Here is a 25,526-nt window from a genome sequence, read left to right as displayed (position 1 = left end):
GCCACCGGCCGGGCGGGAACGCGGAGAACCCGGACTCGGAGGCGGCGCAGGGGGGAAGCGCGGGGGGGGGGGGGTCCCGCGCCCGCTGGGAGCGGGCCCGGGGTCGCCCGGGAGGCCCGGCTGGCGGCGGCGCCGCTGTGCCGCCTCGTACTCGGTGGCGCCAAACTTTTGCCAGTGACCCTCGGTCCTGCGCCCGCCCCGGCCCGGCCCGCGGCGCGCGGGGAGCCCGGGGCGGGGGGGAGGCCCGCGACCCCCCTCCCCCCCGCCGCCCGGGCGATGGCCGCGGAGCTGGCGATGGGCGCCGAGCTGCCCGGCAGCCCCCTGGCCATCGAGTACGTGAACGACTTTGACCTGATGAAGTTCGAGGTGAAGAAGGAGCCGCCCGAGGCCGAGCGCTTCTGCCACCGCCTGCCGCCCGGCTCCCTGTCCTCGACGCCGCTCAGCACGCCCTGCTCCTCCGTGCCCTCCTCGCCCAGCTTCTGCGCGCCCAGCCCGGGCACCGGCGCGGGCGGCGGCGGCGGCGGCGGCGCGGCTCCGGCCGGGGGCGCCCCGGGACCGCCGCCCGGGGGCCCCGGCGCCGTCGGGGGCGCCCCGGGGAAGCCGGCGCTGGAGGATCTGTACTGGATGAGCGGGTACCAGCACCCCCTGAACCCCGAGGCGCTCCACCTGACGCCCGAGGACGCGGTGGAGGCGCTCATCGGCAGCGGGCACCACGGCGCGCACCACGGCGCGCACCACCCCGCGGCCGCCGCGGCCTACGAGGCCTTCCGGGGCCCGGGCTTCCCGGGCGGCGGCGGCGGCGGCGGCGCGGACGACGCGGGCGCCGGCCACCACCACGGCGGCGCGCACCACGGCGCGCACCACCACCACCACCACCACCACCACCACCACCACGCGGCCGGCCACCACCACGGGCACGGGCACGGGCACGGCGGCGCGGGCGGCGCGGGTCCGCACGTGCGCCTGGAGGAGCGCTTCTCCGACGACCAGCTGGTGTCCATGTCGGTGCGCGAGCTGAACCGGCAGCTCCGCGGCTTCAGCAAGGAGGAGGTGATCCGGCTGAAGCAGAAGCGGCGCACGCTCAAGAACCGCGGCTACGCGCAGTCGTGCCGCTTCAAGCGCGTGCAGCAGCGGCACATCCTGGAGAGCGAGAAGTGCCAGCTGCAGGGCCAGGTGGAGCAGCTGAAGCTGGAGGTGGGGCGCCTGGCCAAGGAGCGGGACCTGTACAAGGAGAAATACGAGAAGCTGGCGGGCCGGGGCGGGCCTGGCTTCCCGCGGGAGGCCTCGCCGCCGCAGGCCGGCCCGGGCGCGGCCAAGGCCACGGCCGACTTCTTCCTGTGAGCGCCGCGGGGCCGGGGCCGGGGCCGCACGCCGCGCCCTCCCCGCGAGCCCCGCCGCGCGGCCCCGCACGCCCCCCGGACGCCCGCGCAGGCCGGGCCGGGCCGGTCCCGCGCGCTCCGGGTCGCCGCCGTCCGGCCGTCCGTCCGCGCGCGCGCTCCGCGCCAGCCCTCACCACTGCACGCGACCGCGGGGACTTACGTCGGGCGGGCGGGTCCGGGGCCGCCGCGGCCCGTCCTTCCCCGCGCTCCAGCTCCCGGTTCGCTCCTTCACTCCCGCTCCTCCCGGGACAGGCGACCGTGCGCTCGAAACGTTTCTAACGACCGCGCCCGGCGACTGGGAGGGAGGACTGGGGCACGCCGGCGCCCGGCCGGCTCCCCGCCGCATGCGTCGCCCGCCCGCCCGCGCCCGCCCCGCGTCCCCGGGCCCGAGCCGGGCCGTTCCCCGCGAGCGGCCGGCGGGGCGGCGCTGCCCGGCCCGAGCCGCGGTTTCTCCATGCACCAGATCCTGTTTATGACCCCGGGAAAGAGATCTTATTTTAGTCGTCGGGGAGAGGAGCAGTGCACAGTATTTAGACGTGTTCAAAGAGGAGGTTTGGGCCCGCACCTCCTGGCATGGGCGATGGGGAAATGGCTTGAATTGTGTTTCATTCTGTTCGTAGAATTTGTTTTTAAGCGTGGCCCGTCACTTTTTGGACTAGCCGGGAGCACGGTCAGAGGTGAGTGCTGCGCCTCTGAACCCCTCGACCGCTGGCCCGGTGGCTCATCTGGCTTCAGAGGGGTCGGGAAGGGCACCAGGGACTCGGCCCCCAGTGCTCCCGGCCCCGGCTCTGGCGGGAGACCGAAAGTTTTGTTGTGTTGTTGGTTTTCGTTGCACTGTTTTCATTTGCTACAAGACTGAAGAAAAGGGGAAAAAAACATATTAAAACGAAATAAATCCGTTAAGATGCAAACGTCCCTGGAGCCTGGCTGGTATATCTGCGGCTCTCTGAACCAAGCTGCTGCAGTGGGAAAAACAGGTCCGGTGCTAGGCACGGTGGCATCACCCGGGGCCTCTGCCCTGGGGGCAGCCCCAGCTCAGGTGCGAGACCCCAGCTAGATCTTCTAAGCCTCACCCACACCCAAGGGTGACACTGCCTCTGGCCTCTGAAGGGTGGGGGCATGGAAGGAAATCTCACCCCTGGACGGGCATGGCTGCTTGGCTTTGAGGGGGCCTTCTCTCCTTTGCCAGTGAAGGGGCCACATGTGGGTTTTGTCCACAGCCACTGTCCACCCTCCCTCCTGCGTGCCCGGCCTGCTTTGCTCTGTGGGAACTCGGCAGGTGCCGGCGGAGTTCTGGAGTTTGAGTTTGTTTTATGTTTATGTCTTGATCCCAGGTCTCCAGAAAGCCGTTCTGTGCGCCTCTCAGCTTTCAAAGGAGGCTCCGGGAGACTTTTGCTCTTTGTAGGCTGAGCAAAATCCCAGGATCTTAGCCGGTGGTGAGCCTCTATCTGTGCCAGGAAAAAAGAAACAGTTCAGAGTTGAAGGGACTAATGCTGGGGAGCTTTGCGCAACACGGGCCACCGCATCATTGCAGGGCTTTGCTGCTGGGCCGATGATGCCCCAGAGGGCGGGGTGTGGGCACCTTCCTGGCTGAGGGCTGCTGGCTCCGCTGGCTTTGGCAGCGCCAGTCCTAGTCTAAATCAAAGGGTGGGGGACACGGGACGCCTCAGCCTCTGCCCACTGAGCCTTGACGAGCCTTCCTCCCGGCCCGGCCCGGGGCCGTCCCGCTGACTGCACTGTCCTGTGAGTGAGGAAGGGTGGCTGTGAGGCTGCCCGGAGCCTCGGCCAGGCCCCGGGCCGGGCGCTCAGTGCTCTGCCAGGGGCCAGGATCCCCTCACAACTCCTGCCCGCCCCACGCGAGCTTCTCCCAGGGCCCGCTGGGAGGTGCTGGGTTGGCTTTTGCTTTCCCCTTCCCTTTCCCTCCCTCCATCCCTCCTCCTTCCCTTCCTTCTGTTCCCCAGGACACAGGTGGACAATGCGGGTGGGGGGGGACCCTTAGGGGGCAAAAGGGCCCCTGAGGGGAGTCCACACGTAACGCCTTCCTATAAATGATTTTGGGGACCCTGAGACCCTGCGGGGAGACACCCTCTGTGCAAAGCCCTCCTCCTGCCTGAGTGGGACCGCGCCCCTCCCCCCAGCCCTGCCCCCCCCCAGCAGGCCAGGCTGCATCTGCACCTGGGGGCAGGGGCTTCGCTCCCCGCGTGGCTGGTGGCATGGGGTGTACAGTCCAGTGGTGGCACGGGAGCGCGGTGCTCAGGCCCAACTGGGGACAAGGGCGGGGTCAGGGAGGCCTTCAATGCTGACCTGAACCAGCACAGGACATGGAGGGGGAAAGGGAGCGAGCTGCAGCCAGATGGCCAGGTGTGAGCACGAGGGAATGAGCGAGGGAGTGAGCATGCAGCCAGACGTGGGGATGGGGTACCTGACCAAACTGGGGTGACCCCAGCTCTGCGCAGAAGCGGCAGGGGACAGCGTGAGCTGCAGGACGCTCTGACCCTCACCCCCCACACCATCCCTCCGCGGAGCCCCAGCACCCAAGGCTGGGGGGACTTCCTGATGAGGCTGCCTGGGGCCCACAGGGCCAGCTTGGTCCCCCCCCCCCGCGCTCAGGTGGCTGTGGTGGTCTTCCAGGAGGGAGGGGGTGGCTGAAGGGGAGCGGCCACTAGAGCTGGGGTGTCCCCAGCAGCTCCCACTGGGCCATCTTGGGGTCAGGACACAGTCAGCTGCCCAAACCCGCTGATGCCAGGCCATAAACTGCAAAAGCCTGAAAGTCTGGATGCAGAGGTGCTGAGCTGAGGCCGGGCTCCCCTCCCCCCCTGTCCTGGAGTACCCCACCCCTTGGCAGTCGGGCCGCTAGCCTCTCCCCACCAGCTCCGGGACCCCGCAGAGCAGAGTGGGCTCCTGTTTATAGCTGACTCTGAGGTGGGGAGGCAGACGCGCGTGCGAGCGTGGACAGACACCTCTGTGGAGACAAGTGCACAGACCCCACATGTGCAGGGAGACACACCACGCGGGGGCCTGCAGCGCACACCCACACCCACCTGCGCGGGAGGCTGAGATTCTTTTTTGGTTGGTCTGGGCCTGGGCGCTGTCCCTCAGCTCTTCAGCTCAAGGCGAGCGCTCTACCACTTTGAGCCACAGTGTCACTTCGTTTTCTGGTGAATTGGAGTTAAGAGTCTCAAAACCTTTCTTGCCCAGGCTGGCTTTGAACCACCATCCTCAGATCTCAGCCTCCCATGAGTAGCTAGGATTGCAGGCGTGAGCCACCAGCGCTCAGCCTTGTAAGACTCATCACTTCCAGCCAATTCTCAAAAGCTGGGTGTGGCACTGTGGATGGAGTGTAAGAGCACTTGCAAAAAAAGAAGGAAAAGGGGCTGGGAAGATGGCTCAGTGGTAGAGTGCTTGCCTCGTATGCATGAGGCCCTAGATTCGATTCCTTACCACCACAGAAGCAGAAAAAGCTGGAAGTGGCGCTGTGGCTCAAGTGGTAGAGCACTCGCCTTGAGCTGAAGACAGCACCCAGGCCCAGAGTTCAGGCCCCACGACCAAAAGAAAAAAAGAAGGAAAATAAAAGACCTCGTGTCTCCTGCCTGGGGCTCCAGGCTGGGGCAGGCGGGGGGGGGGGGGGGTCAGCGCTCCCTCCTCTCGCCAGTCCCTGTCACCAGGCTCCTGAGGACACAACCAGGACGGGCCAGGGAGGCCCTGCGGGTGCAGCCTGGGCCTTGGGAACCTGCTCTCCGCATTCCAGTCAGACAGCAGGAGGGGAGGCCCCGGGCTCCTTCCCCTCACGCTCTGCCTCTGGGGAGCGGCACCAGAAAGCTCTGATAGGGAGGCGGGAGGGAGGATTTATCTGCGCATCAGCTGAGCACCGCGTGTGCAGGTGGCTCTTGGATGGGGACCTAAGGTCCGAAGGTGTTGATTTGAGCAGGAGCAGCAATGATGGGGTCGGGGAGGGGGTTAGGTCTCATCAGAGTCTGGGCCGGGAGTGAGACCTGGGAAGGACTTCCCCTGGCAGGCACTTCCCCGGAGGAGGGAGCTCAGGGAGGTGGAGGGGGCTGGTGAAGGATGTCCCACCGGTGCCCTGTTCTGCTGGCTGCGTGGGGGGGGGCGTCCAGCGGGGCAGGGGTGCAGCGGGGCAGGGAGCAGGATGGGAGCAGGTGGCAATGCTTGGGGAACCCGAGCCCGGCCCTGGGCCTGTGGGCTGAGCTGGGGAGGAAGGTGGCCGAGGCGCCAGCTGGCGGGACAGGGTTGGGTCCAGCCCAGCCCTGGCGCTTGGGTGTCTTGGGTCTCCCTACAGAGCCTGGAGTGTCTCTAGGGTCTCAGAATGGGTGCAGAGGGGAGGCCGGCGGGCTGTGGGGGGCAGCACAAGTTGGTGGGGCTCTGGGGGAACGGTGTGCAGCTACGGGGAGGGGTTGAGTCCACGGGCCTGAGAGAGGGGAAGGAAGGGTTGTGCGCTGGGCCTGGTGGGCACACAGGCGGGCACAGGAGCCCCGGAGCGGCGGCTGCAGGCTCAGCGCCTGCCTAATTCACAGGGACCCGCCCAGCTGCCGGGTCTGGGCCATCACAGCCCCCCCCACAGCCAGGATCAGGAGTTGGTTTCTTCCCCCCTCCCCCCAGCAGGATTCCTCAGGCTCTGATGTCACCCCAGGCCCCGTCATGGCAGGGGGGTCGTGCCAGCAAACCCTCTCCCGGCACCGCACGGCCCTCCCTCCCGCTGTCTGCTGTCCCTCCCGCTGTGCTGTCCCCCTTGCTGTCCCGCCCCCCTCCCACCGTCCCCAGCACATCCCTGACCACCTCCCAGGTCGCCTGTGCGACCCCAGGGTCTTTGCCCGCCCAGGACACTCAGCCCAGGCAGCACTGACACCAGCCTTGGCTTCTTCCCCCTGGCCTGGCCTCCAGCTGGGGGGGTGGGAGAAGGGGGCTCACCCCTGCTGCGCATCTGCATCTGCATCTGCTCTCTTCCTTGTTGTCCTGAGCTGGCACCCCTCACCTGTGCCAGCCCCACCTTCCCCTCCCCTTCCTTCCTCCCCTCCCCCACCCCCCAGAGACAACGAAGGGAGCCCAGGGCAGGGCGAGGGGGCCCAGCCCCCTCCACCCAGCGCCACACAGCCGCAGCCCCTGGGGTACCGAGAGAGCAGCTGATGGCCTGGGCGGGAGAGGAGCCCAGCCTCCGTGGGGGGCGCCTTGGGGGCTGGTCCCCAGGGCACAGCTGCCACCCGCTCCCCTCCCTCCCCTCGCCCTAGTCTGTGTGTTGGGGTGCAGCTGCCCAGGAGGGTCCTGTGCTGCTGGGTCCCGGGCTGCACCGGGGTGGGATGGATGGCCCGGGCCCATCGCCCCCACCCCCCAGGGCTAGGCTGGGCTTCGCCAGGATGGGGGGGCGCCTGAGCCCCAGGGAAAAGGGGGTGCGGAGAGAGGAAGTGTGGGGGAGGGGCAGAAGGGAGGGGCTGGAAGTGGGACCCGGGAGCCCTTCTGATGAGTTGGCTGGTGGTAGCAAGGACTCCCTGCTCTGTGGGAGGAGGGACAGCTCTGCCAGCCCCTTCTGCCCGGGCCGGGGCCGGGGCCGGGTCCGCAGCTCCCAGACCTCCGCGAAGCACAGGTGGAGATTTCTAGCACAGGCCTCGCTTTCCTCAGCCTCAGGGAATGGAAACGTGGAACCCAGGGCTCCTGGGCTGCAGGGCGCAAAGCCCTCCCATGCCCAGCACGGCCTGGCTCTGCCCTAGCTCTGTGTGTGTGTGTGTGTGTGTGTGTGTGTGTGTGTGCATGTGTGCATGTGTGCATGTGTGCGTGCGCGCGCTGTCAACCTCTGCACTCACCTCTGGGTTGTGAAACAGACTGAGTCTGTCCTTGCCCCTCCCTGGCGGGTGCTGTGGGAGCAGGAAGCCGCCGAGTCCTAGGTCTTTCCACAAGGCTGGGGAGGCAGGTGGGGAGCGGGTGGGGCTCTCCTCAGCGGACACCCCGCCTGCACCGTGGGAGCTTGGCTCCTGGTGACCCCCCTCCCCCCCCCCTCCCCCCCAGCCTGGCTCTGCCCATGGCCCAGCCCCCGGCAAACAGCAGGGAGCCCTTCCTCCCGCTCCCTGCCCCTTGCCCAGCGCACCCCCATCCCCTGTACTTTCTGGGGTGCTGTGCAGGGAGGAGGTTGGAGTCCTGTCCAGGTGAGGGCCCAGGGTTCTACAGAAGTTCACAGGAAGATCCTAGACACCCCAGACCCAGACCTAATGCATCCAGTCCGTGCACAGGTAATAACAACCGGCCATGCGGTGGGGGCACCGGCGGTCGTGCGTGCCTACTTGAAAAGATTTTTATAGAAAATTCCAAGCTGGGCTGAGCCGCTGCCGTGGACCCCGATTCTGGGGTTGGTGGGGCAGGAGGTCGAAGCCCCTTCCTGTTGCTCTTATTTTCATCACCTGTATTTTTTACTTTTTTTAAAATGAGCATGCATTGCCTGCGCAAGGGGAAGTTCAGGTTCGTGGTGACATTTCCACTCTGAACACAACCAATTCCAACCTGTCTGCACCGCTCCTAAAGCCGGGCTACAGGTTTCCTTGTCATTCGCATACCAGAACATACTCACCCTCTCTCACCCCTTTAGCCAGTGCCACCCCCAAAGGGCGGCCTCTCCGTCCCCTCTCCAACCTCCTGCAGATCAACAGCTTTCACAGAGATTCTTCATGCACTGCAACCCACTCCTCTGTGTGTGTGTGTGTGTGTGTGTGTGTGTGTGTGTGTGTGTGTGTGCGCGCGTGTGCGCACCAGGGCTTGAACTCAGGGCCCTGCATTCTGGCATTGCTTTTTTGCTCAAAGGTGGTGCTTTAACCAATTGAGTCACACTTCCACTTCCAGCTTTTTACTGGTTAATTGGAAATCAGAGTCTCTAGGATTTTCTTCTGACCTGGCTGGCTTTGAATCATGATCTTCAGTTCTCAGCCTCCTGAATAGCAAGGACCACAGGCCTGAGCCACTGGTGCCTGGCCGGATCCCATTTTCTTGAAGACATGAGGGGCAAGGGCTGTGCATCACCAGTGGCTCACACCTGTAATCCTGGCGACTCCGGAGGCAGAGATCAGAGGGTCGTGGTTCAAAGCCAGCTGAGGCAGGAAAATCCCAGAGTCCATCTCTAAAATAACCAACAAAGAGCCAGGCTGGAGGCATCTTGTGTCTGAGGACTGATGGTCTAGGCCCTGGATTCTAGAGCACCTTTGAGGACTACTTTGCCCAGCGCTGTGGGATCCAGGCTCTTCCTGTCTTGGTCTCCACTCCCTAGGTCTTGGAGTTCAAAATTGTTGCTTCAGTTCTAACCATCACACCTGCATCTCAAAGAGAAAGGAGGTGGAGGATAAGAAGAAAGCAACAGAGAGAGTGCCCCTACTCTCTAAGGAGGTCTGGGAGGTTGTCAGAAAATCCCACTTCACCCCCTGCTCAGAACTCCTCCCTGGCTTCACCCAGCTTCGTGGGAGCGCTTTTCCCTCTGAGCTTCCCACCAGCAAATGCAGATTTTCTTCTATCATTTTTTAGGTCCTGGGGCTTGAACTCAGGGCCTGGGTGCTGTCCCTATGCTCTTTTGCTCAAGGCTAGCACGCCACCATTTTGAGCCACAGTTCCACTTCAGGTTTGCTGGTGGTTCATTGGAGATGAGAGTCTCACAGACTCCTGCCCAGGCTGGCTTTGAACCGGGATCCTCAGATGTCAGCTTCCTGAGTGGCTAGGCCTACACTCGGCTCACACACAGATGTTAGCTTCGCAAAGTCCTTGCCAAGTCCTAGGAAGCTGGAAGGATGAGAGGCCTGCGCTCCACACAAGGACTTGGGAGACAAGGCGGGGGGGGGGCGCCCAGAGGAGAGCGCGAGGCCGGCCACCTGCATGGGGTAGGCTCTCTCCTCCTCCCGCCTTTAGAAAGAGGGGGGTAGAGGGATGGTGGTGGATGGAGGGGGTGGATGGATGGTGGTGGATGGAGGGGGTGGATGGATGGTGGTGGACGGAGGGGGTGGTAGGGGTGGATGGAGGGGAGGTGGTAGGGGTGGATGGAGGGGGTGGGTGGATGGTGGTGGACGGAGGGGGTGGTAGGGGTGGATGGAGGGGAGGTGGTAGGGGTGGATGGAGGGGGTGGGTGGATGGTGGTGGACGGAGGGGGTGGTAGGGGTGGATGGAGGGGAGGTGGTAGGGGTGGATGGAGGGGGTGGGTGGATGGTGGTGGATGGAGGGGGTGGTAGGGGTGGATGGAGGGGAGGTGGTAGGGGTGGATGGAGGGGGTGGATGGTGGTGGATGGAGGGGGTGGTAGGGGTGGATGGAGGGGGGTGGTAGGGGTGGATGGAGGGGGTGGGTGGATGGTGGTGGATGGAGGGGGTGGTAGGGGTGGATGGAGGGGGGTGGTAGGGGTGGATGGAGGGGGTGGATGGTGGTGGATGGAGGGGGTGGTAGGGGTGGATGGATAGGTGGGTGGAGGAGGTTGAGTGAATGCAGGGCTGGGAAGCATGGTGATGGGTGGGTGGGTGGCTGGGGAGAGGACGGTGGACACTGCCACAGTTTGGAGTGTTTGTTTAGCTGTCCCAGACAGACATCGCTCTCTGGTCCCTTTGCTCACCTTCCCCTTGAATTCAGCACGGCGACCCGCCTGCCTCCCGGAGAAGACACTTTGGCGGCTCCTTAATCTGAGGTCTGCACGCTAGCTCCTGCTGCCACCAAAGCTGAGCCTCTGGGGCCTGGCAGGCTCTGCCCTGTGAGGGCCCCTTCCTCAGCCTGGCCTCTGCTCCGTGCTCTCCAGGGGTCCTGACCCGGGGCCAGGCCCAGATGTCTCCACAGCGGGGATCCATCCTCCCTCCCTCCCTCCTTCCCTCCCTCCCTCCCTCCCTCCCTCCCTCCCTCTCTCCCTCCCTCTCTCCCTCCCTCTCTCCCTTCCTTCCTTCTTTCCTCCTTCCCTCCCTCCCTCTCTCCTTCCCTCCCTCTTTCTCTCCCTTCCTTCCCTCCCTTCCTCTACCACTTGAGCCACTGTGTCACTTCCAGCTTTTTTGAATAATTTATTGGAGAGAGGAGTCTCACAGACTTTCCTGCCCGGGCTGGCTTTGAACCCCAATCTTCAGAGCTCAGCCTCCTGAGTAGCTAGCTTACAGGTGTGAGCCACCAGGGCCCAGCCTTGTCTTTTAATCTTGATGATAAGTATAGTTTGCCACTGAGCTTTCTCCCATTTCTGGTTCTATGATCTCTGTCTGTCTGTCTGTCTGTCTCTGTACGTGTGTGTCTGTCCATCCTGTTCTTGACCATGAGGTCTCTAAGAATGTGGCCCCTAGGGCTAGCCCTGACCAACCCTGCCTCTGCCACTCTTGTGGTTATGTGGGGTTGATCCCATGGCCTGCTGCGCCTGGTCTCATAATAGTGGACCTACCTCTTGGCGTGTCGGGAGGACTCGCAGGTGTGCCTGGGTGCCCACAAGGCCACAGGTTCTCAGCCAGGTGGGGACTGCAGGCTCTGCACACTTCCCTGTCTGACCCCAGGGCCTTTGCCGTGGCTGGGCACCTTCGGGCCCAGGCGCGGAGCTGCTGTGCTGCGGTGATGGGTGAGACACAGTCTTCCTGCTCCCTGGAGGCGGGCGCGGCGGTCTGGTGGGTTTGGCAGTGCAGCCTTGCCCCCACCCTCTTCCCTGTGGTGGAATCTCCCAGAGGAGGCCCAGCTCTCGCCTGCTGGAGGAGGGGACGGGGCCTGGGGCAGGCCGCCTGCTGGAGGAGGGGACGGGGCCTGGGCTGGGATGGTGCATCTTAGTCGCCTGGTTCGCAGCGCGCCCTCTGGGGTGTCTGTGAGGGGTTCCGGGACAGTTCATGGTGAGGGTCTACCGGGTCCGCTTGGGCCCTGACAGGCACATCGAGGGGCCTTCCCTAGGAGGCAGTGTGAGGAGGAGGCGGGCTTACGGAAGGAAGGACGTGGCCCTGGGTTGTGGCTCCCGTCCTGGGTGTAAGGCCGGCCACCCTGAGCCCCTGGGAAGAGTGGTTAGGACAACCATGGTGCCCCGCCGCTGCCTGCAGCCTGCGTCCCCATTAAGGGGACAAAGGGAGAATAAGCACTTTTCCTTCTTCATTTCCCCCTGCTGTCTGCTAATATCACACTGATGATAATTTCTCTTTAATGGGCTATTTGCGGTAATTATGATACACTGAGTGAGTAATTGTATCTGACTTGCAGCGCCCACCATGGGCAAGGGAGAGACGCGACCCCTGGCCCTCCTGGCCCCGGGAGCTCTGCCCTCTGCCCGCGCTGGCTGGGCCCTCAGATCCTTGGGGCTGGGCCCCGTTGGCTTTGCTGGGCTCCGGGCTAGTGGCTTCCAGGCTGGGCTGCTGGGGTGTCCTCAGAGCTCCGCCCCAGGATGGCTGCGTGCGGGGACGTGCCAGGCCAGGACCTTGGACAATGAACACAAGATGTCCAGTCCAGGTCCTTGTTCCAGCAATGGTGCAGGAAAGACACCTGGAGGGACTTTCCCTGGGCCCCCTCTGCTAGAGATGAGCTCCCGCCTCCTCGCTCCTCCCCAGGCTCCGGGCCTGGGACACAGCACACACACACACACACACACACACACACACACACACACGTGCACACACTCGCACACATACATGCACACACGTGCATACACTTGCACACATGCATGTACACACTTACACACGTGTGCACACTTGCACAGGTACACACCGTTGCACACATGCACACACATTTGTGCATGCGCATGTGCACACACATGCACGTGCACTTGCATACATGCACACACATCTGCACACATGCACACATGCACACACATCTGCACACATACACACATGCACACATGCACACACACCAGTAACGCTGCTCCTCCATGCACTCCAGGTGGGTCCTTCCAGGCCCGACTACAGAAAGGCTCCCGTCGCTGGATGTCCAGTGCCCGCTCCCACAGCCTGGGCAGAACCTAGAGGCGGGCAGCACGCTGCCCGAGCTCCTCTTCCCGGGGCCAGGTCAGGCCGGGTCTGGAGACAGCCACACCCAGCCCCTGGAGTCCTCCTCCACTCCCTTGGGGTTTGACACCGTCCCCAGCCCCGGCTACCAGGGAGGCCCCAAGGCTGGTGAGGTTGTCTCCAGGGAAGGCTGGCAGGGCCGGTGGGCTATACCTTCACCATCTGAGCCCCAGCCACACTGCACGACGAGCCCTTCATCCCTGTCACCATCATCTCCAACCTCCACCACCACCACCACATTCTCAACTATCACCACCGCCACCATCACCACTGGTCCTACCCCCATCTCAGCACCATAACCACCTTCGTCACCATCACCAACAGCATTGTCATCATCTGCATCACCACCATCATCATCCCCTTCATCACCACCAGCACCCCACCACCACCGCCGCTGCTGCCATTGCTTCAGTCTCCAAGAGGGACGCGGCCCAGGCCCAGCCCCTGCCAGAGGAGCGGGGCAGAGGTCCCAGTCTGGGGTGCGAGAGGGCATGCTGGTGCTGCCCTGGCCCAGGGGCTTGCAGCCTGGCCACTGCGGGGAAGCCTCAGGCGGGTGGGGACTTTCCAGGTCACTACAGTCTGACTCGAGACCAGACAGGTAGAGCCCGGGTGTGGTCCCAGGCCTCCAGAGACCCCCCCCCCCGTCTCCACCGCCCCCCCCCCGTCTCCACCGCCCCCCCCCCAGCCTCTCCTCCTGTATCTGTTCTGGTCAATAAACGCGCGTGGCTGGGGGCGGGGCGCTGGCGCTGCCCTTCTGTCATAATTAAGCTCATGAAGCCTAATTAATTGAGTGGTCAGGATGCTAATTAGTGTCTTTATTGAGACTGGAGGAGGGTGAAGGGCATCCTTGGATGTGTGCCGCCCCCACAGCTTGCCTGGCCAGCTCTGTTCTCAGCAGCCCTCCCCACCCCAGCCCCTCACCCCAGATCCCCACCCCAGCCCCTCACCCCCACCCCAGATCCCCACCCCAGCCCCTCACCCCAGATCCCCACCCCAGCCGCTCACCCCCACCCCAGATCCCCACCCCCATCCCAGCCCCTCACCCCCACCCCAGATCCCCACCCCCATCCCAGCCCCTCACCCCAGATCCTCACCCTCACCCCAGATCCCCAACCCAGCCCCTCACCCTCACCCCAGACCCTCACTCCAGATCCTCACCCCTCACCCCAGCCCCTCACCCTCACCCCAGACCCTCACCCCAGACCCTCACCCTCACCCCAGACCTTTACCCCAGATCCTCACCCTCACTCCAGACCCTCACCCCCACCCCAGATCCTCACCCCAGACCCTCACCCCTACTCCAGATCCTCACCCAAGATCCTTACCCCAGATCCTCACCCTCACCCCAGATCCCCACCCCAGATCCTCACCCTCACCCCAGACCCTCACACTCACCCCAGATCCTCACCCTCACCCCAGATCCCCACCCCAGATCCTCACCCCAGACCCTCACACTCACCCCAGACCCTCACCCTCACCCCAGATCCTCACCCTCATCCCAGACCCTCACCCCCACCCCAGACCCTTACCCCAGATCCTCACCCCAGATCCTCACCTTCACCCAGATCCTCACCCTCACCCCAGACCCTCACCCTCACCCCAGACCCTCATCCTCACCCCAGACCCTTACCCTCACCCCAGATCCCCACCCCCACTCCAGATCCCCACCCCAGATCCTCACCCCAGATCCTCACCCTCACCCCAGATCCCCACCCCAGATCCTCACCCCAGACCCTCACACTCACCCCAGACCCTCACCCTCACCCCAGATCCTCACCCTCATCCCAGACCCTCACCCCCACCCCAGACCCTTACCCCAGATCCTCACCCCAGATCCTCACGCCAGATCCTCAGCCTCACCCCTGATCCTCACCCCAGATCCCCACCCCAGCCCCTCCCCTCCCTCTCCCCCTCCCCGCAGCCCCTCCCCTCCCCCCTTCTGGCTGCCACCTTGCTGAGCTTGTCTCTCCCCCTCCCCCAGCCACTCCCCTCCCCCCCCCTTGTTCTTCTGGCTGCCTCCTTGCTGAGCTTGTCTGTCTGTGGCGCCCAGGAGCCTTTCCTGGCCGGCCCCTCTGCCTCCAGCTCCCCCGTGCGCCCACGCATTGGGTCCCTTGTTGGCCCTCCCCACGGTAGTGGGGGCTGGAGACCGTTCTGGGTGCCGGCTCTCCTCAGACCAGACCTCCCGCCCACCGAGGCAGGGACAGCGGGGCGCACGTGTCCCCCTCTCCGTCCAGGCAGCCACAGATCAGCAGTGAGCACAGCCAGCCTCAGGGTCTCTGAGTTAGCCCTTCCCCTCGGCTCTTGGGTGAGAGGCAAGAAGTGGGGCTCAGAGACACGGCCCTTATCCAGCATCGGCCCTGGGCTCGCTTCCCGCCAGCCAGCGTCCCCCGGGGGCTGGAGGGCGGCCTCCCGCCGGCTCAGTTTCCTCTTCCGTGAGGACAGCCAGCGCCCTGGGGTCTCAGGCGCTGCACGGGGCGGCAGCAGGGCCGGGCGAGCAGCCTCCGCATTCCGGCCCCGGGTGGGGCCTCCGCCCTGCCCTCTCCCGTCCTGGGCCGCATGGCTGCCCGGCTGGCCTGGCGCAGCTCCACGGGCGACAGATGGCGGTGGGCGCAGGCTGGTGGGCGGAGGTGTCAGATGGCACTGCCCCGGGGAAGTGGGGAAGGGGAAGCTGGGGAGCGCCCCCCCCCGCACATCTGGAGGGGCCGCGTGCCTGTCGGTGGCAGGGGAGGTGCTGCCACCAGGGGTGCCCAGGGCCGCCCCACGCAGGCGGCAGGGGAAGGGAGCACAGTGCCGGCCTGGGGGGAGGGATGGGGCAGGAGATGGGGGAGGAACTGGGGGGAGGGGTCAAGGACAGCGGGCCGGCCTCTCGCTCGGTGTCCCCGTGCCCTCCACTACCCCGGCCTGCCCCTCACAGCCCCTTCCTCTGCGCACCGCCCTGGGGAGTGAAGATTTGAGTCCACACGCTGGGCACCCAGATGGGGAGACTGACGACAAATGTCGTAGAAGGGCCGCTGGGAAAGGCCGCAAGTGGGGGACGCGGGGGGGGGGGGCCCCCGCGCTGGCCCCAGGGGGCGGGGGCCGGGCACGCACAGCCATCCAGCAGATGTTCTGCTGCCAGGGCCGCCCGGCATGGCAGAGCCCCTGGCCAGAGGCCGCCGGGGAGGGTCAGGACAGCCAGGGAGCGCCAGCCCCAGCCCCGCCATGGTGGGCAGGGCTGGCATCTACTCCTGCTCCAGCTTCAGTGCCAGGGCCACAGGGCTGCTCTGTGCTCTGCCCTCTGTGGGCCCCAGCTCACAGAACAGGGCAGAGCAGCGCCGGCAAGGGCGTGTGGCTGTGGGAGGCATGGTGGAGGCGCGGGAGGAGGGCCGGGGCCTCTGGGGCTGGACAGCAGGGGGAGGTTCTGGTGTCTGAGGCCCTGCAGGCCCTGGGCTCAGAGCCTGGCAGCCACACCTGGCAGTGGTGAGCAGCGCTCCTGCCCATCCCCAAGTCCGTGGTGGGCTCAGGGGCTCTGGGCAAGAGGCTGTGAGGAGCAGCCTGGCGCCCCTTCCCTGGGTTACCATGTGGTGGGATGGAGCTCTCTCCAAGCCCAAGCCGGTCCAGGGCGGCCTTGACTTGCTCTGGGACACAGCCTTGGAACTCAGCGACTCTACTCAAGCCTCATGAACACCAGCATTCAGCGTGTTTCTCCTGGGAAGGTGGCTCAGTGGTAGAGCACTTGCCTTGCATGCTCGAGGCCCTGGGTTCAATTCTTCAGCACCACATAAGAAAAAAGCCGGAAGTGGTGCTGTGGCTCAGGTGGTGGAGTGCTAGCCTTGAGCTGAAGAGCTGAGGGACAGCGCCCAGGCCCAGAGTTCAGGCCCCATGACTGGACCCAAAAAAAAAAAAATCCAAGTGATGAATTTGGGCTCCATTGTTCATGGGATCCAACCCAGTGACATGTGGAGGGATGTGGGGACTAGAGGCGGAAGGCAGATCCCGGCTGAGTGCCGGTGGAACTGCACCCTATTTGGTGTCTCTAACCAGCACGCCAGCTCTGCTTTGTGCTCACTGCTCCACAGGGCTCCTGGGAGCCTGGGAGAGCCCCAGAGGCCAGTCCTGGCCTGGGGGAATTTGGGGGAGTCCCAGAGCCCAGAGCTCGGCCTGGCCTGGCCAATATCAGAAGTGACCTTAGCCCCAGGGCTCCCCAAGAGCTGCGGGAGGGCCTGATGGGCAGAGCTGGGGGGGGAGCCCCGTGGGGAAGCCCTCCTCCACACAGAGAAAGGGAGCTTCCTTCGTAGGTCCTGAGAGCACCAGCCAGGACCCCTAGCTGTGGTTCCTGCTTTGAGACCTTGATGCCTCCATATGGGCAGAAGGCCAGGCAGAGAGAGCCGAGAGGAGAGGGAGGGGGAGGGGGAGGGGGAGGGGAGGAGGGGGAGAGGGAGAAGGAGGGGGAGGGCATGTCTGACGGAGGACCCATCAGATCTGGGAGGTAGAGGCATGGTGGCAGGAGCAGTGACTGGCTTCCCCAGCAGTAATGGGAAGCGCACAGAGGGGCTGCCGTTCAAGCTGGCCTGGGCTTGAAGTGAGGCTCTGCTCACAGCTAGCCAAGGCAGAAAGGCCCAGAGGCATGGCTCAAGTGATAGAGGCCTGTTATCCTGAACCCCAGTATCACTGGGAAAAAGAAAACGAAACCTGCACCCTGAAACCAGTGTTTCCTTCAGCTGCTCCTCATTAAATGGTAATTTTATTAATTTAATTAAGTAACTTGTTCAGAGACAAGAGTCTCATGGACTTTCCTGCCCAGGCTGGCTTTTAACTGCAATCTTCATATCTCAGCCTCCTGAGCAGGATTACAGGTGTGAGCCACTTGCATACAGATGATTCTTTTCTCCTCCTCCTCCTCCTCCTCCTCCTCCTCCTCCTCCTCCTTCTCCTCCTCCTCCTCCTCTTCCTCCTCCTCCTCCTCCTCTTCCTCCTCCTCCTCCTCCTCCTCCTCCTCCTTCTTCTTCTCCTTCTTCTTCTTTTCTTCTTCTTCTTCTCCTTCTTCTTCTTCTTCTTCTTCTTCTTCTTCTTCTTCTTCTTCTTCTTCTTCTTCTCCTTCTCCTTCTCCTTCTCCTTCTCCTCCTCCTCCTCCTCCTCCTCCTCCTCCTCCTCCTCTTCCTCCTCCTTCTCCTTCCTCCTCCTCTTCCTCCTCTTTCTCCTCCTCCTTCTTCTTTTTTCTCTTCCTCTTCTTTTCTTCTTCCTCTTCTTCCTCTTCCTCTCCTCCTCCTCTTCTTCCTCCTCCTCCTCCTGCTCCTCCTCCTCCTGCTCTTCCTCCTCCTTCTTATTAGAGTTAGAGTCTCACTATGTAGTCATGGCTGGTCTTGAACCTGCTACCCTCCTGCCTTAGCCTCCCATAGCACAACTTTAGCTATCGCTGCCCTCCCTGGACAGGGCAGATGGTCCGTCCAGATCACAGAACATAATCCACGAAAAAGAAATGCTCTACAGCGCCAGTGGGAAGCCAGCCTCGGGTGAAGGGGGCAGGGCCGAGGGCCGCAGGCTGTGGGGACAGGCATGCAGCCCCTGTTCTGTGGAGACCCGTGGTGCAGGGAGGCCGTGCGGGTGGGGCCCCCAGGGCGGGTGGGGCCCCTCCGGGAGTAGGCTCCTCGTGTCAGGGATGAGCAGCCGGGTCGTGGGGCCTGGCTGCACGGCCATCCACCTCGCCACAAATCCCGAACTACTTACACTGACAAAACGCTGTGAGTGTGGGGCTGGGAGGATGGAGTGTGTGCCTCGCACGCCTGAGGCCCTGGGTTCAATTCCTCAGCACCACATCAGAAGAAAAGGACAGACGTGGCGTTGTGGCTCAAGTGGTAGAGCGCTCGCCTTGAGCTGAAGAGCTGAGGGACAGCGTCCAGGCCCAGAGTTCAGGCCCCACAACCGACCAAAAAAAAAAAAAAGCTATGAGCATAAAAACAAACAGTAGACGGGGTTGAGGGTCCGGAGCAGCCGGTCCCTGTGGAGGAGGTGATGTTGGTGAGGGGCCTGTCCCTGGGGTCCTCAGGAAGAAGTGGAGACAAAATTGACTGCCTGCCTAAGTCAGCCCCGACCCCTGGCCTCCCTCTGGGCTGCCCGCGGCGCGAGTGCAGAAGGGCGGGGAGAGTAAGTGGGGAGACCCTGGCAGCCTGGAGGAAGCAGGACCCACCTGGAGGTCCTTACACCGCCCTGTCCTCTCCTGCCCCCCACTTTAATCCTCCTTCAAAAGACACCAGAAGCCAGCGTGGTGGCTCACACCTGTCATCCTAGCTACTCAGGAGGTAGAGATCAGCATTGAGGTTCAAAGCCAGCCAAGGCAGGAAAGTCCGTGAAACTCTTATCTCCAATGAACCACCAGAAAACTGGAAATGGTGCTGTGGCTCAAGTGGTAGAGTGTTTGCCTTGAGCTGAAGAGCTGAGGGACAGCGCCCAGGCCCAGAGTTCAAGCCCCATGACCGACAACATCACCACCAACAACAAATACCGGGGACTGGGAAAGGGGCTCAGTGGTAGAGCACTTGCCTAGCATGCAGGAAGCCCTGGGTCCCATTCCTCAGGACCACATACATAGAAAAAGCTAGAAGCGGTGCTGTGGCTCAAGTGGTAGAGTGCTAGCCTTGAGCACAGAGAGGCTCAGGGACAGTGCCCAGGCCCTGAGCTTAAGTCGCAGGACTGGTAATAAAAGAAAAAAGACACCAGAATGCATCCTTCCCACCTTGAGTGACCCTCTCCTCCCTCCTGCCCTCCCCCTCCTTTCCCCCTCCCCCCTGCTGTGCTCAGCCCCAGTGGGTCACCTGTGCTCACCTGGCCTTCGCCCTCTTGCTCCAGCACACTCTACTGCCCCCCTCAGCCTGGCAGCCTGGGCCACACGGCGGGTCCCGGTCCCATTTCCTCAGTCCCCTGCCCACCCACTCAGACCTAGCCTGTGGAGGACACAGGGGTTGGGGGGCCCCTGCCCCCCTCCGCCGGCCCCTCCCCTGCTGCCCCCTGCAGACAGCCAGGCCAAGGTCGGTGTCTGCAGATCTACAGTGCCCGTCGGCCGTGCCAGGCGGGGCACAGAGCCCAGCTCCGTGCAGCCAACCTGTGAGACAGTAAATCTGACCATTGACCCGCAAGCCGGCACCAGTACATGAACGGTCAGTATAAACACTGCCCTTCCCAATGAGTTGGGTTCGGGGGAGGCAAGGGCACGTGGGAGGTTGAACTATGGGAGGAGGTGGGCAGGACTGCCGCTCCCCCCCTGCCCCGCTGGGGGCTCCTTCCTGCCCCCCGGGGGCACAGAGCCCTGGGGTTCTCTGGAGGCTGGCAGTGGGCCAGCCTGGCAGGGGCCCTGTGCTGGAGGAAGCTGCCCCCAGGTCCCCATGCCAGCAAACAGAACCCCCCAAGAAGCCCAGCGTGGTGGCTCAGGCCTGTATCCCAAGGGTCAGGAAGCTGAGACCCGAGGCCAGCCTGGGCAGAGCAGGAACGTCCCTGATGCTCTCCACTGACCAGAAAAACACCTGGAGCTGGAGCTGTGGCTCAAGTGGTAGAGCGCTGGCCTCGAGCACAGACGCTCAGAGGCTCAGGGACAGCGTCCAGGCCCCGCCCAGAACCCCGCACGCAGCAAGAAGAAACTAGAAGACCCAGGAAGAGGCCAGAACTCCCTCTTCCCCGCTCCACTGGGATGCGGCCGGATGCGGCGGAATTCAGTGCTTATGGAAAGTTCTAGAGTGCTTGGAGACTGCTATGAGGGCCCGGGGCTCAGGAGTTCAGGGGTACCCAGTGGGGGGGTGCTGTGGGGCGCCCCTCAGGCCAGCTGGGGTACCCAGTGGGGGGGTGCTGTGGGGCGCCCCTCAGGCCAGCTGGGGAGCTGCTGGGTGAGTGGCAGGGGTCCGTGGGCACAGAGGCCTCTTGCAAGGGAGCAGAGAAGCCCCAGCCTGTGCAGCCGGAGTCAGCCCCGAGGCTGCGGCGGCAGGGGCCCACAGGCTCTGCCCCCAGGGCGCCCCTGGGGCCGGGTCGGGCTGGCCTGTGTAGAGCAGCCTCCCCCTCAGGCCCACAGCAGGGTGGAGGCCGGTGGTTGGGGCGGATCGATGGCGCCCGGGCGGCCAGGGATGGGAAGCAGCTGTCAGCACCTAATGGGCCTGTGACAGATGAGGGGGGTGCCTCCGCTGGGGACCTGCCCCCCAGCAGACCCCCAGGGCTGTGGTTCGGGCCTCGGGCAGGGTCTGCGAGCCCTGAGGCACTGCAGGGGGGCCGAGTGTGGGGTGGGCTCCGGTCTTGCCCGGCTGCTGAGCTCAGCACCCGCTGACCCAGGGCTTTAGGGACCATTAAAAACACTCTGGGCGGCCAGCTGCCCAGACATCCATCTGCCCTCCCTCCCCACCCCACCCCTGCCCCCGCCTCTCGCCTCCCTCACCCTTCTTGCCCCGGGTCCCTTTGGACCTCCTGGACCTGGGCGGCACGTGCCACTGGGGGGGGGCGTGCAGGTCTAGGCAGGGAAGGTGGGGAGCGGGTGCTGGGCAGGGTGGTGTTTAGCGGGTGTGGGAGTCCAGCTGGAAAGATGGAAGGGTGGAAGGCGGGCTGTGTGTGAGGACAACCTCTCCCAGTCCACAGTGCCAGCCCTGCTAGACCTCCCTTCCAATCTCGAGTCCTCTCCCCCTCCCTCCCCCACGCGCCCGCCCGCCCCAGAGTGTTCCATGCTTCATCAGTCAGCCAAGAGAACTCCTAATTGCTCCTCAAAACCTCTTACAAGCAGTGGCTCACACCTGTAATCCTAGCTACTCAGGAGGCTGAGATCTGAGCATCAAGGTTCAAAGCCAGCCTGGGCAGGAAAGTCCGTGAAACTCTGACCTCCAATGAACCACCAGAAAACTGGAAGTGACGCTGTGGCTCAAGTGGTAGAGTGGTCGCCTTAAGCTGAAGCGCTCAGGCCCAGAGTTCAAGCCTCATGACCGACAAAAAAAGAAAAAACTGCAAAGAGGAGATACAATGCAAGGGCAGGTTTTTGGGTTCCATGCTGAGCACAGGCCCCGCAAGGTGGGGTGGGGCATGGTTGCTGGAGCCAGGGACTCCCGCAGAGCCAGGGGTCCAGGTCAGCCATGGAGCTCGGCACTCCAAACCCACCCAGACCAGCCTGGCTTTCTTCCCACTCTGCCCAGCCCAGCCCCGGGACTCCTTGTCCCAGAAGCTGCCTTTGGTGGTCAGCCCCTTCCCAGGAGAGGTGGACACAGCCCTCTGCTACGAGCTATGTCCAGCTGCACCACACTTCTAATGTCTGCGTCCTGAGCTGGGGGGTGAGGGCGGTCAGAATCTGGTCCTGCCCTTGAGCCCTGTGGTCAGAGCAGCCAGAGTCGCCCAGGGAGACAGGCAGGTGGGAGATGGCCACCTGTTCTGTCTGGGGTCAGCGTCCTGGTGTAGCTGTGGGCCAGGAACCCGTTGCTGCGGCCCCCAGGGGCCAAGGCCAACACAGCTCCGGTGACTGGCTGTTGACCAGGTGGAGGACAGCAGGGAGAGGGGCCTGGGTCAGCAGATCCGCTCAGCTCCAGCAGTGCCTGGCCATTGATCTGACTGACGCTGGTCTGACAGGGCCCTTGGGAATAGCCACATGGCGGGGGGGGCTGTGTGTACAGGGCACCCCTGAACTGCTGGCCCAAGGGCAAGAACCCCTGACACAGAACCTGGCCAGAGCTGGGGCGTGGCCTCCGCTGCCAACTCCTCTGAGCCTCCTGGGCCTGCTGGGCTGTGAGCACCCGTTGCCCATGCTCCTGGCTGCCCAGGCGTGGGTCTGGGGGACCTGGCCACCCCTGACAGGCAAGGTATGAGATCAGACCCAGAGTTTGCGGTGGGGGGGGGGAGGACCCTCTGACAACATTGGAAAACCACAGACCAGAGCGGAACACAGGCACAGACCCAGAGGGTAGTGTGGGGGGAAGGACCCCAGAATCACCCTTGAGACCTAGGGACGGACACACACACCAGGGACAGAGTGATGCCAAGACAGACAAGAATGGGGGGGGTGAGAGGGCTGGGAAGTGGGGTGTGGTCTCCCATGGACACCTCCCCCAGGACCCAGCTCGCGGCGCTCTGGCATGGCCGGCCACGCTCTCCCCTCAGCCTGTCTGGTGGCGGTGGTGCCGCTGTCCGCAGATCGATTGGAGGAAGCAGGTGCACGGTGGCCCGCAGCCGGTCAGCCAGGCAGCAGCAGCGGCTCACCCAGAGACCGCGGGCAGGGCCCGGCGGCCCCAGCCTCCCCACTAATGAAGTGGGATTTAATCCATGAGACCTCAGCAGGCAGTGCCTCCGGGGAGCGTGGGGAGGGCTGGGAGCCGGGGCCTGGCCGGCCTGCCCAGAGCCGCGGGATGGGCGGGGGGCCAGCCGTCCCCAGCCCCCAGCCGTCCCTCCTGACAGCCCCACTTCCTGGCCGGTGACCGGGGCCTCTCGTCCTGCCTGAGCCCCTCCGTGGTCTGTCTGCTCATGGAGGCCGGAGGAGGTTGAGCCCCTGGAGCTGTGGCAGCTGCAGGACACAACCACCAGAGAGGCTGCGATTGGAAGACTCGCGGGGCTCGTACCTGGGGAGATAAATGGTCTCTGGGATGTGGACCTATTTGTAAGATGTGGTCAGGCCAGAGGCCAAGAGGCCTTGACCACAGAAGGACGGGGCAAGGGGGAGGCCAGCAGCACTCCCTGCAGGGGGCGCTGTGGGTCAGGAGAGTGGCTGCAAGGTGGGCTGTGCCAGGAAGTCAGGAAGTGCAGCCTAAAGGGGGGGGAGGGAGGAGGGAGGGGTGGGCTGGGCCTCCTTCCAGTCGGATGAGGGTGGCTGGTGACAGACACCACCGTCAAGATTCCGGGGAGGGAGAAGAATTTTTTTCCATTTTAATGAGGAATTGATCCAGCCTCCAGCCTGTACCTGCCGACGCTGGGCACAGAGCAAGCTCAACTATTCCTTTCCGGGCTAGTCAGCAAGCAGCTCAGCAGGGAGGGGGGGTTGCCTCTATGAAGGAGTAGCGGAGGCCTTCCCTCCTGTCCAGTTCTAGGGAGCCATCTTCTCTGGGACAGCTGTCCACTTCCTCAGGGCACTTGGCCATCCTGCGGCCACCTTTGTTTGGCCAGGACGCTGTCCCCACACCTCCCAGCTGTGGGCAGCTCGGCCCCCCGTGCCCAGCAGCATCCTGGGCACCTCCCGCATGGTGGCGCTCATCACAGCCACCCACCTGGGCTGCCACGGCACCTCGCCCACGCTGCCCGCCGGAGCTCCCCCACTGGGCCTCCAGCAGGGAGCTTGGCCCGGGGCTCCCGGAGCTGTACCCTAGGCTGGAGGCCGGGCAGGTGTCTCTCAGCAGTAAGCACCGTGGTGGAATGAATGGTGGGCGGGAGGGGGCAGGGGTGGTGGTATTTAACAGCCAATATCGGATTGTACGGCTCAGCCTGGAACCCGTGCATTATGAAGGCTAATGGATTTTTGAGGCCAGATTGATTTTTCATTAATTTGGTAAAATCTTTTTCCTCTCCCCCATAATTCTGTCTTAAAACGCTCCCCCTGGCAGCTCGATAAGTCACTCCCGCCTTAATGCACGTCTGGCTCACCGTCTGCGGCCTCCCTGCCAATCACCTCCCAGGTAAATACTGCATTATGCATGGTGTGGAGCCGGGTCACCCCAGGGTGGGCGCCCAGCGCATCCTCCTGGCCCGGGCTGCCTCCGCCCTCTCCCCGGCCCCAGGGCCCACGGCTCCCAGGACAGCGGTACAACCTGGGCGAGGGGGGGGGACCAGGCAGAAGCCCCTCCCCTCAGGGCAGGGAGCCAACCCTGAGTGACACCTGTCAGGCCTCTTGTCTCGCCTCCCACCCAAGGGGCTGCCCCCTGCCCGCCACCCGGCCTAGCCAGGGGCTGCTCACTCCCGCCAGACCTGCCCGGCCCCTAGCCCTCAGCAGCACCGGGCCTGCCCTGGCCTGGCACAGCTGCCTCCTCACCGTCCCGCTCTGCCTCCTCCTCTACTCTTTCCAGACCGTCTTCTGTCCCCAGGTTGTCCCCCTCCCCTCCAGCCCCAGGGCTTCAGGTGACCCCAGCCTGCTCCCCTCCCAGCCACGGAGGCACCCAGAAGTCCCGGCTGACCCCTCGGCCCACGCCAGTCCTCGGACGGCAGGGTCCAGTGGGCCCACCCCCTCCCAACCCGCCTTCTTCCAGGACCAGCCAGGCGGTGGAGGTGGTGAGGGGGAGCCGTGGGGATGGGGTGACAGAGAGGAAAGGGGGAGGGGGTAGAGGGGGAGGGTCTGGGGACAGGGGAGGAGGAGAGGGAGCCACTAGTAGAGGGAGCAGTGGAGGGGCCCGGGGGGAGGGCCGGAGGGGTGGACGGCCTCCCCTCTCCTCAGACCTGCTGGAGGCGCCTGCCAGGGCATGGAGTGGCCCCAGAGAACTTTCCCCACCCCAGACCGCGCCCTTGTGCGGGCCGGCCAGGGTCCTCCCCTCTCCAAGCTGGGCTGGGGACCCTTCCTGAGCCAGCCAGCCCCCCCCCCGGCAGTCCCCCCAGGCCTGCCGCTCCCCACCTCCCCGCGACCCCTCCGTGGGGTGGGCCCAGCATGGGCGCCACCCGCTCAAGGAGCCCAGCCCCCAGCTCCCCCCCCACTCGCCCAAGCCCAATCAGAGCTCGGGGAGCCCCTCATCCTGCCCCCCTCCCCGCAACACCTAGGCCCCCCACTTAACCCAGCAGCTCCCCAACAGCGGGCCCCGCCCCCAGGCCCCTCACCAGGACAGATGGAGAAGCTGACATGCCCTCCCCTCTCCCCTTCTTCCCATGACCTCCCACCCCAGGAGGGAGACCTGTCCCTCCACCCCTCACCCCATCCCTTGCCCCTGCCTGTCCCTCCTCAGTGGGAGCTCACTCCCGTGAGTCTCTGGGCGCCATTGCCCTCAGGTAGACCCCAAGCCCCCACCCCGCCCCGCCCCTCCTTCCCGCTCCCTCTCCCCACATTAATCTCTGCACCGCTTGCTGCTGACCCAAGCAAAACGGAGTTTTGCCTTTTCCCCTCTCGGCAGTTTTCTGTTGGCAAAGCAGAAAGCATCTCAGCAACGCACCTCGGCGCGCTGCCCGGCGCTCAGGAAACAAAGTGCTGCGTGGGCTCACACCTGAGAGGTGAGCCGGGCTCCCCGCCCCCGCCCCCTGCCCCACCCCCCCCACCCCCCCCCACCGGCCCCTGAGAGGTGAGCTGGG

General features: G+C 64.3%; 2 protein-coding genes across 2 annotated transcripts; both read left to right on the top strand.

Moving 5' to 3' along the window:
• The first annotated feature begins 272 nt into the window (after positions 1–272).
• On the top strand, positions 273–1,347 carry LOC138829551 (transcription factor MafA). The gene has a single exon (XM_070025902.1). It carries the CDS (start codon positions 277–279, stop codon positions 1,339–1,341), a length of 1,065 nt encoding a protein of 354 aa, XP_069882003.1. The 5' UTR covers positions 273–276; the 3' UTR covers positions 1,342–1,347.
• Positions 1,348–2,283: 936 nt separating this feature from the next.
• On the top strand, positions 2,284–14,210 carry LOC138829562 (uncharacterized). Its single transcript, XM_070025911.1, has 6 exons — positions 2,284–2,418; positions 7,395–7,531; positions 10,866–10,973; positions 12,220–12,452; positions 12,518–12,755; positions 13,361–14,210. The coding sequence occupies exons 1-6, from the start codon at positions 2,284–2,286 to the stop codon at positions 14,208–14,210; spliced, it is 1,701 nt and encodes a 566-aa protein (XP_069882012.1).
• The last annotated feature ends 11,316 nt before the right edge of the window (positions 14,211–25,526 follow it).

The sequence above is a fragment of the Dipodomys merriami genome, unplaced genomic scaffold (assembly GCF_024711535.1).
Source record: "Dipodomys merriami isolate MVZ:Mamm:240054 unplaced genomic scaffold, mDipMer1.0.p SCAF_174, whole genome shotgun sequence".
NCBI lineage: Eukaryota > Metazoa > Chordata > Mammalia > Rodentia > Heteromyidae > Dipodomys > Dipodomys merriami.
Note: the sequence above shows the minus strand (reverse complement) of the source record. Positions and strands in the feature narration are given on the sequence as shown.

Coding starts and splice junctions, on each gene's coding strand:
- LOC138829551 (XM_070025902.1), top strand. CDS start 277: ATGGCCGCGGAGCTGGCGATGGGCGCCGAGCTGCCCGGCAGCCCCCTG.
- LOC138829562 (XM_070025911.1), top strand. CDS start 2,284: ATGCAAACGTCCCTGGAGCCTGGCTGGTATATCTGCGGCTCTCTGAAC. Junction 10,974..12,219: donor GAGGCGGGCGCGGCGGTCTG/GTGGGTTTGGCA, acceptor CATGCACTCCAG/GTGGGTCCTTCCAGGCCCGA. Junction 12,756..13,360: donor CCGCTGCTGCCATTGCTTCA/GTCTCCAAGAGG, acceptor CCCCCACCCCAG/ATCCCCACCCCCATCCCAGC.